General features: G+C 44.6%; 1 protein-coding gene across 1 annotated transcript in view; it reads left to right on the forward strand.

Moving 5' to 3' along the window:
- Positions 1-1,548: 1,548 nt before the first annotated feature.
- Positions 1,549-19,441, forward strand: part of Ppm1h (protein phosphatase, Mg2+/Mn2+ dependent 1H) — a 255,649-nt gene continuing 237,756 nt past the window's right edge. Inside the window, exon 1 of the mRNA XM_048418385.3 lies at positions 1,549-2,166. Within this exon, the coding sequence (XP_048274342.2) occupies positions 1,922-2,166 (245 nt within the window). The 5' untranslated portion in view covers positions 1,549-1,921. The remainder of the gene's footprint in view (positions 2,167-19,441) is intronic.

Below are 19,441 nucleotides of genomic sequence, written 5' to 3' on the forward strand. Positions count from 1 at the left end.
AGAAGTCCAACTTAACCATGCAAAATTTAAGAATGGACTGAATTGGTGTCACTGGAAGTCCTTAAGATCCATTCACCTTTTTTCTTTTGTTTCGCTTTATTGTATGTGGATGGGTGTTTTGGTTCTATGGATGTTTGTGTACCATGGTATTGCATTGTCAGAAAAGAGATTCAGATCCCCTGAAACCGGAGTTACAGGCTATTGTGAACCACTCTGTGCGTGCTGGGAATTGAACCATGGTCTTCTGAAAGAGCACTCAGTGATCTCGATGATTGAGCCACTGATTCTGTCCCCACAAATTAGAGGGATGAAGGGAACTGAGATAAAACGAAGGTCTATTCAATTAAAAAAAACATTAAAATAATGGATCGAGAGTAGTGGGGTTTCATTAAACATTTGAAATGATCTGAAGTAAAGCGGTCATAGGGAGGAAACACCTGTAAAAATGATGCTAGGTACTGAAAAGAGGAACCACTGGGGGTTTAGCCAGGCTTAAGGAGCAGGGTTTCTGATTGGCTCCTCCCTCTCCAGCAGCTGGGCCATCCCCTGCTCTCCACTCACTAAGGATAAGGGCCTGGATTCCACCGGTAACTCTAAGTGTCCGCTAAGAGCACAGCTACACAAGTAAACAGCAGAACACGATGTAACACAGTTTAACACGAACCGGATACCGGTCCTATTGCAAAAGTTAAAAAAAAAAATAAGCCAAACCAATATTTAGCAAATGTTACCCTTGAAGAAGCACATTTATTATTCTAAAGACATTTAAATTAACATAAGACCGCCAAAATATATTTTATTACAAGCATCTGTTCCTTTAAGTTTAGCATTTAATTCAGAGGCTGTGTTCTGTTTTTCTTTAGTTTTCCACGTGCCTTTAATTTTGTGCAGTTAAAAATACTGCAATAGTAAGACAGGTTTGTCGCTGTGTTGGAGGAAAGAGCTTGTGTAACTTTGTTAAACGATTTGTGTTCGTTTAAATACTGCATGTTCTTGATTTCTAGATCTTTTATTTTCTGTAGTAGAAAATTCTAGATTCTACTAGACAAGGCTTGTGTCACGGGCAGTGATGCGTGTAGAGGTAAATCAAAGAAAATGGAAAGTGATTCTCTAGCTGCCTAGGGAAAACTTCCAACGATTTTTGTGTACTCTTTGTGTAGTTAAGACTCCAGCACCAGGGTAGAGCTACGCCTTTCCATCGCGGGACTAGATCTCCCACCTCGATTGCACCTGCCTCCGCGAAGTTTCTTTTCCGGAGGTCAAAGGCAGTTTTCATCCTAGCACCTACCCCTCATCTGGCTTCTCCCTGATGCTTGACGCTATGTGACAGCCCCTAACACCTGTACAGCCACCAGCTCACAGCGCCCCCATCCTCCTCGCCAGGTACCGACCAGGCCAAGCTCGGTCTTCCCCGGAGGTCACGGTCTAGGAGCTTGCCCGGCTTGGCCGACAGGGGAGGGGCTGAGCCTGAGCCAGAGCCGCAGCCCGAGCTCGTGCAGCCTGATTATCACATGACTCGACAGCGGTAGCGGTGGCAGCAGGAGCGGCGGGTCCGCGGGCTCGCCGGGTGGGCTCAGTTCCGTGCACGCAGGAGTGGGGCGCAGGGGGCGGGGAAGGGACCCGCTGCAGCCGCCGCCCGCCAGCCGCTCCCGGGGCTCTCGCTGGCCCTCCCTAGCCGCCCGCCCGCTCCATGTCGCCCGGTTGCGGAAGTGTCGCCGGGAGAGGTGGCGGCGGCGGCAACAGGGAGCACGGGAGGCCGGGGTTCGCCCCCCTGCAGCACTGAGCTCCGGGAGCCGCGCGCTCCAGCGGCCCGGCTGATTCCCCGTGCGCCCCGCGCCCTCCGCAGCCTGCATGCCCCGCGCTGCGCCTTGGCCGGCCGCCGCCTCCTGCTCACCCAGCGGCTGCCCGGCGCCGGAGTAATATGCTCACTCGGGTGAAATCTGCCGTGGCCAATTTCATGGGCGGCATCATGGCTGGCAGCTCCGGCTCCGAGCACGGCGGCAGCGGCTGCGGTGGCTCGGACCTGCCCCTACGCTTCCCGTACGGCCGGCCGGAGTTCCTCGGGCTGTCTCAGGATGAGGTGGAGTGCAGCGCAGACCACATCGCCCGCCCCATCCTCATTCTCAAGGAGACCCGGCGGCTGCCCTGGGCCACCGGCTATGCAGAGTGAGTGCACCCCGCTCCCGTCTCTCCTCACGGCCCTTCCACGCACGGTTCCAACCCCTCCCTCTCGCAGCTTCTGAGCTCCGGGGCTCTCCACCGGCTCTGGCCTCCAGGCCTCGGCGAGAGCCTCTTCCACTGACTACTTCCCTTCCCCCTTCTTCCCCCAAACCTCCGAGTATGGATGGGCTCTTGGGGCTGGGCGCTGGGTTCCAGAGCGGATGGTAGCGGCGCAGGACCGTGGGAACGCTGAGGTTGGACTGGTCTTATTATAAGGGGTCTGTGACACTTCGGAGGGGAAAAGTGGTCAAAACAGCTCAGCTGAAGTTGTAACGTAGTAGGAAGACCTCTGTGTCCACCCTCAAAAAAAAAAAAAAATCTTTGTGCCCCCATGCGAAGAGTTCGGTGAGGTCGAGGCTCCTAAGATGTGTGCCCCGAGGCGGTCTGCTTGGTGCGCGTGACTGTACATTCGGCCAGGTCCTTCCCCGAGCTCCTTGGGCTGAAGAGCATGGAGTGAACGCTGCTCGACCCAGTAAATGTCACTACCATTTCCCACAGTCCTTAGGGAGGTAGAAACTTACTCCAGGCGTCAAATAAAGCATTTTAGTAATCAGCTTTTGCGATTAAACGAGCTCCGGAGTGATTTACTATTTTAAAAAGCCGGGTGAGGAACAGGGGGGAAAGGTTTCAATACTCTTCCCCTACTCTATGGCCACTTCTCCATTGACTATTAATAACCGTCTTGTGAATGGTGGGATAAGTAATGTTTTCCTCTACCTATTCTTTACAATTTAGCTTTGTGGGACTGGCAGACTGGGAAGCGCGAGAGAGAGGAGACTAGGACTCTGAGCCCTGGTGTTCCGCATACCTGTCCCCTTTCCCTTAACACCCCCCTCTATAATCTTGGCCATCCCCAACCAATGCACGACTTCTCTCCCTGATTGGTTCATCCGGGAACCAATCAATTTTCCCTTTGCCTGGGCACCTCGGTGCTGACCCGGTTCTGGTGGCCTGGATCCCCCAACAGGCGTGGTTCCCTACAAGTCGGGTTCCAGTGCAGGAAGTAGGTGGCTTGCAGGGCTCTCTGCCTCAAATCTTGACTTCTTTTTTCTGTCGCATCATCGCTGTGATCGTGACTCCCTGCGCTTGTGTGCAAATGGGGATTGATGACTGGCATGTGAAGAGAGGAGGGCGAGGATTGGGTAGGTGGGTGTGTGACATAACCGCAGGCAAGCGTGAAAGAGAAAGAAACAAGGAACAAAACAGCCCGTAACCTCCGTGAGGAAGCCTGGGTGGGGAAACCTAAAGACGGGGGGGGGGGGGGGGGGGGGGGGGGAGTGTGCTTGCTAATTCATGCCAGCGGTCCTTTGCCTGAACAAGAAGTTTTACAAAGCCCATTTGGGCCCTTTGCAAGGTCAAAAGCACCTGGAGAGGTGCATCCTAGAGTTGTATACGTGGAGGCACTTGTGCATGCCAGCCTCCCGAGCGATGGAGGTTTGATGCCAGCGGTTTGGTGGAGCAATGCCACCTGAGGATCTGGGAGATACACTGGGAGATGGTGAGATTATGAGATGGGGGAAGACAGCCCTACTGACCGTGGGAACTACCTGGACACATGAAGGGTAAACTTCACAAAAGTATGAAGAAAGAAAAGAAAATTTCAGTGAAAATTAGGAACAGGAAGCTGGATGGCTCTACCCGCCCCTTCCAACCCCCCACATCCCTCCTGAGCCTGTTTCCTCCCCTCTGAGAGGTCTGTCTTATCCTAGGCTAGACTATGGGAGATGTTCATGTCCAAGACTGAAAAAGCCACTATAAAAGCTTTTTAAAACCAGTTATAAACATACTACCGCATGCACATTAACTCACACAAAGATCTTGAGGGATGAGTCAGCTCCTCCCACCCTACCCCATGACCCCAGCAACTCAATGTTGGGGATGTGTGATTTTCCAAATGTGTTTCTATATACCTCTGAACATGTCTGTCTTCTTCCCAGACAGGCGCATAGTCGGCGTTATTCTGTAGCCTTGCCGCAAAGCACTGTGTCAGGGACATCATTCTAGCTCGATGGGAGTAGAACTCCATTATCCTGGCTGCTCTCACCTTTAAACAAGTTCTTACTCCGTGTCCTAAACTACCTAGACTTCCTGATCACCCTTCCTCAGCCTCCTGAGAAGCCTCGTTCTTCTAAACTGTGTTACAGTATTAATAATGTTAATATAACTAATGCTTGGCCTTCTTTAGTATTTTCAAGTTCACGCTAGGGCATCTAAGTATCACCACAGTCTTATCATTTCTACTTCGTAGATGAGAACACAGGTATGAATTGGTTGAGCAACTTGCCCATATTAATCCAACCTGTATCTGAACGTAGTGGTTCTAACTGCAGGGCCCATGACACCAAATTCCCTCTCGACATTTTCAAATTGCAATGTGTCTGTCAGATCCAGGATGGGCCGCTAACAATGCCACTAACATCTCCCTCCCCTCATGCCTACTTTTGCCAGCTACGATAATGTACCATTATTACTCAAACCTCTATCATTTTTCTCTTTAATTCGTCCAATTGTAAAATCTATATATAAACATGTAAAAACTTTTATCTGTAACTTTGAAAGAATTCATTCTAAGTGATAAAATGGCTGAAACAAGGAAGGAAGACAGTGGTATGATCAGAAGTTGTCTGTTCCTACAAGAGGAACTGAGAGGCACAAATCCTCTTCTCTTTGTTCTAGATGGTTCCTGAGAAGGATACAGTAGGTGGGAAGATAGTTTAGATAGTGGCAATAGAAAATACCATTGAGCTAGTCCCTTGATTCTGCCTCTTAAAAAAGTTTGAAGTTACTCAGGAGACTAAGGTAAGAGAGTCACAAGTTACAGCCTGTCTGAGGTACAGTGAGATCAAGGCCAGGCTGGGCAACTTAGTGAAACCATGTCTCATGATAAAAAGTCGAAAGAAGGCTAGAGATATGTGTACATACATATACATGTACACATACATATACAAATACACTTCAGTGGAGGAATCTGTGTCCCAGATTTCTGGTGACAGGGAGGTTGGAGAAGGTCTTTGAGCTGTAATGTTGATGACCTATCATTTTGGAGTCATTTATTAGCAATCCCTTTTAGAAAGAGACAGTCTATGTGTGAATGAATTAGTTATAAGCAATCCTTTGTCTTGAGGATACTGAGACTCAAGACCCTCTTCCATTCCCAAACTGTGTCCATGGGATTTTCTGCCTCCTCGAAGAGTTTCTTGCTGTGGAGTTAAAATGGAGCCACTAGATCAATGAGAGGTTCTCAACTTATGGGTCAATATCAGATATCCTTCATATCAGATATCTTCATTATGGCCCATAACGGTAGCAAAATATAAAATGGCAATGAAATAATGTTATGGCTGGGATCAGCACACTTGAAGACCTGTATTAAAGGGTCACGGTATTAGGAAGGCTGAGGACTGCTGCTCTAATTGAGGGGCATTTGCCAAGTCACGAAGCTCTTTAAAGCACTGCAGGAATAGGCAATATCTGTATAAAAACCTGCATTAGCAAGTTCCATTTTGAATCTTGGCTTTGAAACCACTGACTGAGCCTGTGAGGTCTACCCATCGAGTACCAGGGGAAGCCGCTGTCTGACCCAGAGACTATAGGGACAGCCACTTCCCTCCAGTTCCACAAGTTCAAATACCACAAAGGTAGTCTCAGTGGTGCAGGGGCCTGGGGTCAGCTCATTGTTTTATTGGTTTATAGTCCTTTTTTTCATTTAAAAAAAAGATCTATCTTAACTTTTCTACTGTTCAGGAAGACTCAGACATGCAGACGGTAATGGAGGTTTTGCTTAACTGGCAAAGAATCAGTCAGTGTTTTGTACATTAAGCGTCATTGAAGTTTTATTAATGATACATTTTTCAATAATAATAATTGTATAATTTTGCACATAAGTAGATAAATGTATTTTATTGCCTATTTTCTAATAAAGGCACCGCTGGACATGGACTAAAAAAATAAAATCTTAAACATCACTTTGATGTGCATTAGGTAAGTTCTTTCAGTCTGTGTACAGAGTTCCAAATTATAAACGTTTGGACGAAACAACCTTATTAAAACCCAGAGACCAACTCACGGGTGTTTGATTTTGATTTAGAATCTGTAGGGCATTCCGTCTTTCAGTGACAGCACTCAGTAGCAGCTGCCAACAAATCGCATTAGTTGGCCCTGCCCAGATATGGACAGAGAAACTCCGTTTATCCTGAAGCTTCCAGGTTTTCATTTGGGTTTTGTTTTTGTTTTCCTTTCCTGCTCTGGTCTCCTTGGCACACTCACCCTTCCTTCACACACCTTTCAGGGGTGTGCCTGCTGCAGAACCTCTGTTCCACCTTTACAGCTAAGGAACCCCAAGAAGTAGGGGGTGGGGGTAGACGTTGACCCACCCTGTCCATAGCGTTTGCCTGCAGGTGAAACAGGGGTCCGAGGAGCTAAAGATGTTTCGTCTGCTCAGTGGTGACTTTTGGAAGGCTTTAATTTTCCAGATCTGAGTTTCCACTGGCTGACTTCATTCCAAGCTGTATGGAATGAATACATACATTCCTGTGGGAGCCTTTTTTGTAGACAAATGCATCATGTTCTTTCTAAGACAAGTCCTGATTTTCAGAACTGGATTCAGCTGTCCTGACAGGTGTATTTACCTGTGGTAGAACTCTGTTTGGGTAGCCAATATCATACATGATATGTCTACCACACCGGGGTTTTCTGGATATGGTGACGGCAACTCCGTCTGGTAACTTAGCCCTGCAGAGCGAGATTGTTTCCTTCAAACACATTGCTCAAGACAGTTTGTGTGTGTGTGTGTGTGTGTGTGTGTGTGTGTGTGTGTTCAGTAGAAACAAATTTTTGAGTGTCTTGAGTTTTCTAATTTGCCTAATTTAAACAGAGGATTAGCTTTTCCACTCTTGAAGTTATTCCCTCATCTGCTTCTGTTACTGCCCAATGATGACATCACTGCCCTGTGCTGTGTGGCAGGCACCAGTCCCAGGCTAGGTCTATCATGTAATAAGACACAGGCATCACCCTATAGCCTGCATTAGAGAGTTGCCCCACCCTTTGTGGACCATCTTTGAAGTGAGATCAAAGACTGCCACATTTAAAGCTGTCAAGGCTGGGGGAGTTGTTTGCTGTGATTTCAGTCTTTTATGCCTCTGAGCAATTTTGAATCTCAGTACTTAGGTCACTTGAGGGAAAGAAAGTATTTTCCCCCCATATAGTTTTGTGATTACCTCTGTTCCCAACTGTGCTGAGACCTTTATGCACGCCCACTGTAAAGAAAATCGTCCTGACTTATTCTGTGGCAGAATAGCATTTAAGTTCAACTCTGGATAGCTGGACTGGTGGCTCGGGAGCTAGGTGGGAGTTTGGCGGACAGAAAGTCACTGGTTGGCCTGATCTAGCAGGATTATTGCTAGAAACAGATTAACTTGTCTTTTGGAGGTCGGGGATGGAAGCTTGATCATTTAGCATGGTTGAAGAGTTCCTCCTAAACTTCTTTAGCAAGATTCGTGCTAAGACCACAGAATGGGAGAGAAGGGCGTGGGAGATGAGGAGTGGTTCTCAACTGTGGGTCACAATGCTTTTGGGAGGGTCAACCTACCCTTTCACGGGGGTCACCTAAGACCATCAGAAAACACAGATATTCCTAACAGTAGCAAAATGACAGCTATGTAGTAGCAATGAAAATAATTTTATGGTGGTTGGGGGTCAGCATAACATGAGGAACTGTATTAAAGGGTTGCAGCGTTAGGAAGGCTGAGAAGCACTGAGTTGGAACCTAACTAAAGTCTCATCAAGTTCAGAGTGTCACCCCTGCAGACGGGGCAAGATGAGAGCATGGGAGAAACTGCAGGTAGGTGGCCATGTTTCGATTCTGCTTCATAGCATTGCCTCTGTGACTTCCGTGGTTACCACGTTCCATGCTGGTGGGGGAGGGGAGGCAGCGTGTGTAAACAATGCAGGATAAACCTAATTACATAAACCCGTGTTAAGGGCAATAGTTGAGGAGCCTTTCCTAAGTGATCCCTCCGGTGGTTTTGCCAGCTTTCTAATTTATTCTATCACAGACAGTTTGAATATAGCAAGAGGATAGCTTTTGATTGGCTTGGCCCATTTCCATATCCCCACCACCACTCTACCTTATTAGACACATTAGCATTTTCTCCGTGCAGCAGTTATGTATCGAGATGTCCCTGTGTGCATGCTCCTTACAGTGTATTTTCCATGTGAAGTTAACTAAGTGCATGCCGCTCGGGTGCACAAGCTCATTCAAAAATGCGAGGGTTTTTTACGTGGCAGACATCTTAAGACCCAGCCCAAGTTCTCACTCCCAAGTCTGGTGACTTTATCTCTCTTATAAATATTTCTTTCCTTTCTATTTGTTAATTACACACATTCTTTAACTCTTATCCACCTCTAACACAAAAAAAAACTTTTTAAAATATAACTGTAAAATATGTCATCAACAAAGCTCAAATAATATATACTTGACTGAAAGCTCTAAAGAATAAAGTGAAATTGTAAAGGCAATCATCGTTGTCAATACTTGAGATCGATTTAGACTGACTGTATCTTAAAAAATAAAAGTGGACCACTTGCACCTACCTCTGATGGCGTCTTCTTCAAGAGCGTGGGTTGGACTCCTCTCCAAGTCAGTATCCAGAGTGGTTCCTCACCCTCCCGTGGAAGGCTTTGCATTGATGAATCACTAGTGGACATCCCATCTGGGCTTCACATTTCGGCTTTAAGATTTATTCTGTTCCTTTAATTATTTTCTTAAGGATAGGTTGTAGATGTGGAGGGCTTGGGTCGAAGCCAGGCACACTCATAATTATGATTCACATTCTCAGACTGGCTGTACCACTTCATGCTGTAGTCAGCAGTATGTGACTGGAGCTAATTTAGCAGTGAGCCTTTGATGTTTGCCAATCATCGGAAAGATGAGAAGCCCTTCATTAAAACTTAAACTTAGCGGAACTAAATAGTCGTGTATATACAGTTGTGGAGGCCGCTAGTTAGTTCCCGACTGCTCATGCCCAAAATAATCACACAGAAACCATGTTATTTCAATGCTGTTTGGCCAATAGCTTAAGCGTATTTCTTGCTAACTCTTATATCCTAAACTAGCTCATCTTCATTCATCTGTGTGTCACCATCTGTATGGCTTACTGGGCAAAGTTCCATTCTGAGCATCTGTCTCTGGCAGGGCTATATGGTTTCTCTCTGACTCAGCCTTCTTTCTCCCAGCATTCAGTTTAGTTTTCCCAGCCTAGCTCTGTTTTGCCCTGCTCTACTATAGGCTCAAAGCAGTTTTTTTTTTATTAACCAATGCTATTCACAGTATACAGAAGGGAATCCCATATCATGCATATATTATCTATCATATAATGGCCTCTTGGATGATTATTGTTTCTAACCTATATAGCTTTGTTCACTCTTTGGGGATGACTTTATTTATAAGAGCATTAACCATTAGCCTATTACAGTGCAACATTTCTTTCATATAATCAGTGAATTAGTTACTTTTCTAATTGGTGGTATGAAAATACCTGATAGAAGCAACTTGAGGAAGCAATGATTCACTTTGGCTTACAGTTCCAGAGCACAGAGTCTCTCAGGGTGGGGAAGTGGTAGAAGCGGGAGCTTGAGGAAGCTGTTACACTGCACATGCAATCGGGAAGCAGAGAGGTGTAAGGGTCATGCTCAGCTAGGTTCCTTCTTACTTCATCTGGGGATTCAGTCCAGGAAGGGGTGCTGCCCACATTAGGGTGGATTTCCCCACCTGTATTAGCCTGACCTAGATAATCCCTGATAGACCTGCCCAGTGATTTCTTCCTGCGGTGACTTTAAATCCCACCAAGTTGAGAATATTAAGCATCATGCTCAGCATCTAACTATATTTTTTTCCTTTACATTGCCAAGTTTTGTTTCTGTATAATCACATTTAAATTATGTTATAGCTTCTATTTAGTATTATTTTCAACTTTTGAGTACTATAATAACCATCTTAACGTCTTAGCTATTTAGTGTTCTTGGTTATAAGTCATAGAAGTACAGTTTCTTAGGGTCAAGGAAGGAAAGAGAGGCATAGAGAAGAGTGTTAGTGTCTTAGTATTTCATTGCTGTGAAGAGACACCATAACCAGGGCAATTTTTGTAAAGTAAAACATTTAATTGTGGCTGGCTTACAGTTCAAAGGTTTAGTTCATTATTGTGGTGGCAGAAAGCATGGCAGAGTGCAGGCTGGTATGATGCTGGAGAAGGAGCTGAGAGTCCAACATCTTGACCCACAAGCAACAGGAAGTAGTATGGGACGGTGGGTGGTAACTTGAGCATGTAGGAAACCTCAAAGCCCACCTCCACAATGACACACTTCCTCCAGCAAGGCCACACCTCCTAATAGTGCCTCTCCCTATAGGACAGGCATTCAAACACATGAGTCTATGGGGGCCATCACCTATCCAAACCACCACAGTTACCTTAGTCCAAGCATAGTGGGAATCTCCACAAGGAACTGAACCTCTGAACCCCAAAATCACCCAGAAGCAAACCAGGTATTCTTTCATTCCTTCAGTAGCCTCACATCCACCTGTCCATGCCAGCAAGCAACTAAGACAGAGGAACTGAAGCCTCCTTTCCAATTTGGAGTTCAGGTGGTGGAGGGGCCGCGGCGGGTGGTGTCTCGATTTGGTTCAGCTTGTATCAGATGTCCCTCTGTGACCAGGGAGCCAAGATCCCATCTCAGCATGGCTGTCAGAGCCCACCGCAGGCAGCAGGCTCTTTGTGGTACTGCAGGCTGGGCAGACAGATAAAAATTTCTACTATCAGTACCTCATTTAGCCACAAACACTGGAGTTCCATGTTACTTCAGATTTGTATTGTAGTTGCAGATCAGAAAGGAAATCAGCCTCATCTTTATATATTGCCAAACCATTATCACTGAACATTGAACCTTTAGAAGTGACAGGATTATAATATTGATGGCCGAGTTTTTTAAAATCAATCCTTTATGCAGATGCTTGCACTCGATCCTTTTCCAACACAAATAGTGCCTGGAAGACTGTGTGTTTGTGTCTGAATTCCCCCGCTACCCTGCCTGGCTCAGGGTGCTCAGGATGCTGTTCCTGTTAGGGGTTTAAGTCTGCACTTACATTGGGCCATCCTTTTTATCATTTCTGTCCATCCTAGAATAGATAGATGTGGGCCAGCTATGAAATTCATGTCGTCCTAATAATTATCCAGTCCACATTAACAAAGGCATTGTAGCCCCCAGGTAAACCTCAGTATGAGTGTGCCGCTCCAGTTACCTTTTGACTCATCCCTGTTTTCTAGGTGAATGAGGGACAAAAAATGTCAATGGGTGTCTAATCTGATATATAAAATTGAAGTTTAGTTTATCTTATGTAACTTCTTTTTTTAAGTCTTCCAAGGTCTGTAATATTCCCCTCCGTTAGATAAAGGTTCAATTTGATGAACTTCTTGTAATTTTTTGGTAGTGTGCATGCAAGTTTCCTCGGTACATTTCTTGAACCAGTTAAAGTCTAAGATTTGATAGCCACCGCTTCTGTCTGACACAGAATCTCCATATACTGAAAGCTACAAAGGAAAACGGCATGTTTAACAGTATTCTCATGCTTTCTATTTAGCTACAAGAAAGTAAGGCCAACAGATGATAGTCTCGGACCGGGTAAATTTGCATGTCCGTATGCTCTTGTGTTAAACTAGATTTTTACAAGTGTGGTTGAATGCCTAATGTCAAAACTCAGAAAAGTCCCTGAAAATTCTGAGAACGGGAAACGCTTCATATAGTATAGCACTGAAGAGACAGCAGTCGGGTGGCTTGCCAGTTGGCTCTTGTCCCTGTGTGTGCAGCCTGGGTTTTGTTCTTAGATGGACATCCCACCCGTGATGTCAGTCACCTTTCTGATCTCTGGAGTGAATGACTTTCCCAGAATTCATAGAGACACTACTGTTTCGGTTACATCGTTCTGGCCTCAGTTTTTTCTTATAAAATGGAGGGATTGGATTGGATTGGTAGTTCCATAATTTTCATTTTGTAACCTTATTGCCCAAATACTGAGAAAACCAAAAAAGGATTATTTTCATTTTGCCAAGAGGACGTTTAATCTTATCATCAGATATCACCAACATACTGGTTATATTTTAAAGCCAGACGTGTAGAGGCATGTGATGTAAAACACAAGAACAGTTTTTAGACCAAGTACTTACAGTTTTATGAAAATACTGTGAAATCGCCAGTGTTTTTCTAAATTTTTTATGAAGCTATAAAAACCACAGATTAATTATCTTGGAGTCTGCCAAGGCCCTTTTGACCTCTGAACTCTGGGTCCCAGGGGACAGATTAAGAACAAAAGAGATTGTTGTCTAGACTCAGAACTGTCCCAGTGAGACTGCTGCCTCTCTCGTTGCTATATTTTCCCCAGAACTTTATTATGAAAACCTAAAAAGGAAAAACAGACAGGATCTCACTGTGTCACCCTGGCAGTCACAGTAGAAACCAGGCTAGTCTGGAACTCACTGAGGCTGGTGGAGAAGTCACAGTAGATACCAGGCTAGTCTGGAACTCACTGAGGCTGGTGGAGAAGTCACAGTAGAAACCAGGCTAGTCTGGAACTCACAAAGACTGGTGGAGAAGTCACAGTAGATACCAGGCTAGTCTGGAACTCACTGAGGCTGGTGGAGAAGTCACAGTAGATACCAGGCTAGTCTGGAACTCACAAAGACTGGTGGAGAAGTCACAGTAGATATCAGGCTAGTCTGGAACTCACAGACACTGGTGGAGAAGTCACAGTAGATACCAGGCTAGTCTGGAACTCACAGAGACAGGCGAAGTCACAGTAGATACCAGGCTAGTCTGGAACTCACAAAGACTGGTGGAGAAGTCACAGTAGATACCAGGCTAGTCTGGAACTCACTGAGGCTGGTGGAGAAGTCACAGTAGATACCAGGCTAGTCTGGAACTCACAGACACTGGTGGAGAAGTCACAGTAGATACCAGGCTAGTCTGGAACTCACAGAGACAGGCGAAGTCACAGTAGAAATCAGGCTAGTCTGGAACTCATAGAGATCTGCTTGCATCTGCCACTCAAGTGCCAGAACTAAAGGTATACATGGCCAGGATTGACCTCTTATAAAATGTTTGAAACTTGCAGAGAAATTGAAGCCACTGTGTGCCAGAAACCACATTCCCACCATCTAGATTCTTTGACTCATAGCTTGCTGTATTTGCTTTGTGATATAGTTGCCTGTGTTGTTATTCAATCCATCCTTTGAAGTAGTGCATATACATCTTCTTTAGATTTCTTTACTTTATGCTATTCTTTCCATAATATTTAAATTTTTTGAGAAAAACCATTAAGAGTTGGGTCTTCCATGTCAAGGGGACACCCTACATTGGACTTCAGTATCATTGGCACACAGCAAACTCCTCATCCGTCCTCAAACTTTCTATAGCTTAGCATTCATGTCATTGAGAGCTTTATATGGGAGAGACTTGGAACGTGTCTCTTTGCTGTGTTCCTGTTTCATTGCATCATGCAATGGTTTGTTTGAAATCTGAATTACTCTTGCCGGCCGGGGCCGGTCAAGTGAGTGTTACCCGTGGAGCACTCTTTAATGAAGACCCAAGATGCTGCCTGCATAGTGCTCAGGATGAATCAAGCCACCTTGACCTTAGACTTCTTAGTTCAGAAGTAGGAGGAGGAAGGAGGTCAAGGAACCTACCAGCTCAGTGGCTGCTCTTTCTGGTGTGGACAAGCCAAGTGTGTTTTTCTGGCATGTAGATCCATAGTATTTCCTTACACTATCTCTGACTTAATCTTCTCTAAATCATTGGTTCTCAACCTTCCTAATGATGTAACCCTAGAATACAGTGCTGTGTTTTTTAATTATAATGGAAAGAACAACAAAGTAAAGGAAACCCTAACAAAAGGACTAAGGAAAATTTATATGCAATAGAATTCCTTGTGCTGTGGTGACTCCCCCCCATTAAATTCCTTTCACTGCTACTTCATAACTGTAATTTTGCCACTGTTATAAATAATAATGTAAATTCTTTTGGAGATAGAGGTTTGCCAAAAAAAGTCACAACCCACGGGTTAAGAACTGTTGCTCTAAATAGCTGTACAATTTAAATACTTAGGTGTGTTTTCTCAGTGTGGATTTTATGCTTTCATAATAGAATAAAGATAATAATAATAAGGCTCATTTATAACTCCCTGGCTGTGGGTGGTTGCTAAGGGCCTGCATGAGCTCTCACTATCAACATCTTTATCTTTAATGGAAAAGAGGTGCAGCATCTGTCTGTCTCTCACCAAAATAAAGAAGAATAAAATGGGGGTTGAAGAGAGCGCTAGCCGCCTCAACATCCCATGCTGTCTTTCTGTTCTGGCGCTGGCTACCGAATCACTGATACAGCACTGTGTGGCGTCATTCATTAAGAAAAGAATATCCTAGGTCAACGAGTTGGCTCAGTGGATAAAGACACTTAAGTCTGATGGCTTGACGGCCATCCGCAAGACCCACACAATGGGAGACGAGAACAGACTCCTACACACATGCTCCGTGGCTCACATGAGAACACATACGAGCACACAAGAATGAATAAGATATAGCAACAGCAACAAAAGGCATCTTATTCTTGTAAACAAATTACCACGAAAAGGAGTTTAATGTTTTTGCCTTCTCCGAGGAAACTAACAAGGCCTACTCTTCAGGTGGCTTTAAATTGGATAAGGGAAAACGAACACATCGCATTTTGAATAAAATTATGTTTTTCAAGCACTTTAAAATAATTTCATTGAATGTAGCAATCTTTCTTAGTTATACTTAACTTTCTTGGTGTATGTGCTTTTTCCTAAGCATAGCAGTCTGGGACTTGCCAAATTACCATATTTTCCTTGACTAGAAAGGGTTTTTTTTTTTTTTTTGTAATGTAATGTCGTTGAAAATGCAGTAAGCCTTGAAGCCAATCTGTCCACTTTATGGGGTAAGTTAAGAAGTGGCTCACGCTACTTGAAAACATGCTCTGGAATTCTCAAGAGCTGGACTCAGTCATAAGTCAGATTTTAGAAAAACCTTTTGAGCTTCTGGAGAACTCCAGGGTTCCCAATTAATGGGCTCCACATTTTAAAGCGTGTGTGTTTCAGGTCAGTGATCTGGGGAGCAGCCAGGCTAGCAACATTTGAATATAATGTCCCCAGCAGTGTTTGCCCACAAGTGACCTTAGAGTGTATGCTTCGCCATCAGTGACGTGCACAAACTGGGCCTTATGGAATCTTGCTGGCGTGATTAATCATTGCAGGGCTGCAAACAGACTGAGAGATAGATCAATTATCTGGTGTGCTGAAAGGGCCAAAGTGGCTTGTACACTGTCCTTTTAGGGAGACGGTAAGTAGATTTTTAAGCATTAAAAAAGAGATGCCTTTCTACCATGTGACCTTTTCCATATTAAGTATAGGAAGGGGGGGAATTTTCAAATAACAAATTTAACAAAATCAAAATGTAGCAGGTTATTGAATCACTTTGTTTTTAAGTGGTCTGCTCTGGTATACCAGTAGCCCTTCTGTGTCATGTAGAAACAGTGAGCATTGACAGCTTACACTTAGCAGACACCGCTGGCAGAAACCAAACCTGGACTGAGAATGTTAAGGAGGAAGTGATTTGAAGGTAGAATGACTGGGAAAAGCTATAAGAGGATTCGAGGGATGGTCCAGCTGGGAAAGCAAGCTGGTAACAATGCAGACGGAACGTGCGCTTTCTTGCCCAATATAAAAGAGAAAATAAGTATGGTGCTTGGTTGCAAATGAGTAGCCTGTGAGGATGATGAATTCCAGAATGTATGTTTGGGGAGAAGCAACGGCGTCATCATTCCTTAGGAGTGTGTGCCTCCGTAATGCAGAAGGTGGAGCAGAGTCAGAGGTTAATTAGATGCCTCCTGGCAGCTCTCCCTGTGCTTATTAAAAGGTGGAAGCCCCCGAAGGCCAGGCTGCCCTGTTGCTAGAACCAGATGTCCAGAGCGAGGGTGACTGGGAAGTCAGTGCAGCCACAAATAGGAAGGAGAGAAGAGCTGGCAAGCTGGACTATGGCAGCTGCTGTCTTTTTTTATTTATTTAAAACTGTGCTCCTATGGGGATTCACAGGCAGCACTGGAAGCCCTGCCTCTCTCCCCTCCTGCCTCATGGCATCTGGTGAGCGCTGAAGGAGGCCACCTGGCTGCCCCAGCCATTGTTTTAGACCTGAAGTCTGTCTTCCCGCTTGCCTTCCTTAGAAGCACCACAATTATGGCTTGTCTTTCATCCTGGGAGCCACTAGGACCTGTGTATTAGCTTCCCATCCGCGAGACAAAATGCTCAAGATACATATACATCCACACGGGTTCGGAAGTTTCTGATGAAGCTGGCCTGGCTTTTGGCCTGAGTGGCAAGATACATACATCATGGCAGAGGAGGCCTGTTCACCTCATGGTGGTCAAAGGAGAGAGGGAGGGGAAGAGGAAGAGCTGGATGTGTCTGGGTTGTTCCTTCAAGGGGTGCACTAGTGACTGAAGCGCCTTCACCTGGGCCTCTTAAAGGCTCCGCCCCTTCCCAAGAGAGCCAAACTCCTGGATGTCGGCACATGCTCGGGACTCGTAGAAAAGCTTGCTTCCTAACCTTTGGCCCTTATAGATTATTGTCATTGTCATTATCATCACAGTGGTTTTAAGATTCCTTGGGGGAAGATTTCCTTTGGAAGCTGTGGTACATAAGCATTGAGTTTCCGCCATTAGAAAAAGGAAGAGAAGTACCCAGACACATCAAATCCCTTAGGTCCCATCATGAGGACCACCGAGGAGTGTTCTGTCTCTGCCTGAAGCAAAGTGCTTGACACTGTTTCAGTGAAGCCTGCGTCCTGACTGCCCACAGAGTAGGTCCCCCAGTGTGCCGCTCTGGCTTCACCCCTGTAGTGTTGCCTTCCCAGACCCTTGTCTTTCCAGGTTTAGATCCCAGCTGGAACGCGCCAGCGGGACTGGCTTCTGCACACACACCTGAGGACTTTCCCCCGGGTGTGCTCGGGTCACTGTCAAGACCACTATGTTAAATTCTCAACTCCTCTCTCAAGCACGTTGTTCCAAAACATCTCCAGTGTTCTGCTCCTTGTTGAAAAACTGCTTCATAATGGTTTTATTTTCCTGGTTGGTACAATGCTGCCAAGTTTCCTGATAGGCCTGACGCTCATCAGCTGCAGATTTAATTACACTCGTGCTGAGAAAAATATTTTTCTAGCAGAGTTCAACCCTAGGGCAAAAGTCTCTCTTGTAAAATGTTCTATCATTTACTAACTACAAATGAGAAGAACTTAACAAATATCTTTAGACTTCTCCTAGCCCCTCGACAAGGAGGGAACATCAATTAATTAGTCAGAAACTTAGAAGTAATTTTTTAATGTTGTTGCAGTTTTATTATCCGAGAAATGATAGGTTTGTTGTAGGGACTTCAAATTCTTATGAACATTATGAAGAATATAATATGTGTAAATATTATATATCAGTGAAATAACATTTTCTATGTATCTCGCAGTGTGTATTGTATTTATGAAATGAGATAACTCTCCATACTCACTATGTTTCTCTTTTTTTAAAAAGTATTCACTTTTGTATTTTATGTATATGGGAATTTTGTCTGCATGCACAGCAGAAGATCACCTGGGACTGTGGTTCTAGAGGGTTGTGAGCCACCAATCAGGTGTTAGGACTGTAGTTCTAGAGGGTCGTGAGCCACCAATCAGGTGTTAGGACTGTAGTTCTAGAGGGTTGTGAGCCACCAATCAGGTGTTAGGAGTCGAACTCAAGGACCTCTGGAAGAGCAGCCAGTGTTCTTAACTGCTGAGTCAACCCTCTAGCCCCTCAGTATTTTTCTTAACCTTAAAATGAATGTCTTTCCATGTATATACAAATTATCCTATTCTTTGGTTTTTCTTCTTTCTTTTTGAGATAATTTTTAGTGTGCAGAGTGAACTGACTTGAACTGCCTATATTGCCCAGGCTGGTGTGGTTTGTATAATTTTCCTTCCTCTGTCTGCTGAGCACTGGATTACAGGTGTGAGCCACCATACCTGATCTGTCTGCTGAGCGCTGGACAGGTATGAGCCATCATACTGGTCTGTCTGCTGAGCGCTGGACAGGTGTGAGCCATCAAACTCAGTCTGTCTGCTGAGCACTGGATTACAGGTGTGAGCCACCATACCTGGTCTGTCTGCTGAGCACTGGATAACAGGTGTAAGCCACCACACCTGACCCAATCTATCACTTTCAGTAACTGCACGTAGTTTCTTGCCATCACATGTCTCTCTCCTTGAAATAGCCAGATTTTCCATATTGAAAACAGTTCTAGTTTGAGGAGGGTGTTTGGGGATGTATCACATGGTAGAGCGTTTCAGTAGCTCACAGGAAGCTCTTGGCTCGATTTCCAGCAACACTCAAGCACACATGCATATGTGCATGCATGCAGAAGCGCGCACGCGCGCACACACACACATTCTGGCATGAGCATCCTTGAATTCTTATATATGTATATATAAATCTTTGTTAAGTCATAATGTGGAAAGTGATGGAGTGTTTGTTTGGTTTGAAATGAAAACTATCCAAATGTGAATTTTGAGAAATGCCAGATAATGTGTTTTATTCGAAATTCCTTTAGTAATGTAACAGTTTGCAGAGCTATGTCTGCTGAATGAGGGAACATTGCTTCACTTTGACATTCAGGTTTAAATTTTGTATTTCAGATCAATATTCTTTAAGGGTCAATTTAAAGGCCACTTGGTTGATTCTCCAACACTAAAGGAACATCTTGGCTCTAGGCATTTGGCAGTATAAAGTTATGTCATGTGTTTCTATTGTGACATCATTTGTTCCTATTTTATTTTATAAAGAATAGTCTTGAAGTGTCATTATTCTTATTCATATGTACATTATATAACCATATATATTATTAGCTATATATATTAACCATATATTATATGTATTATATGATTACATTATATGTGATACATATATATGTTGTGTGTGTGTGTGTGTGTGTGTGTGTGTGTTATTATGTGTTCAGCTCCTGGGCATAAATTGTCACAGTACCTGGAGGTTTCAGATGTACTTGGCAACTGATGTTTGTTGACAGAATGGCTCAGTGTGTTCTACACCTGCACTGCGTTGTGTGACTTGTATTGTGTGACAAAACTTTTCA

This window comes from Myodes glareolus, chromosome 26 (genome assembly GCF_982192425.1).
Source record: "Myodes glareolus chromosome 26, mMyoGla1.1, whole genome shotgun sequence".
Lineage (NCBI taxonomy): Eukaryota > Metazoa > Chordata > Mammalia > Rodentia > Cricetidae > Myodes > Myodes glareolus.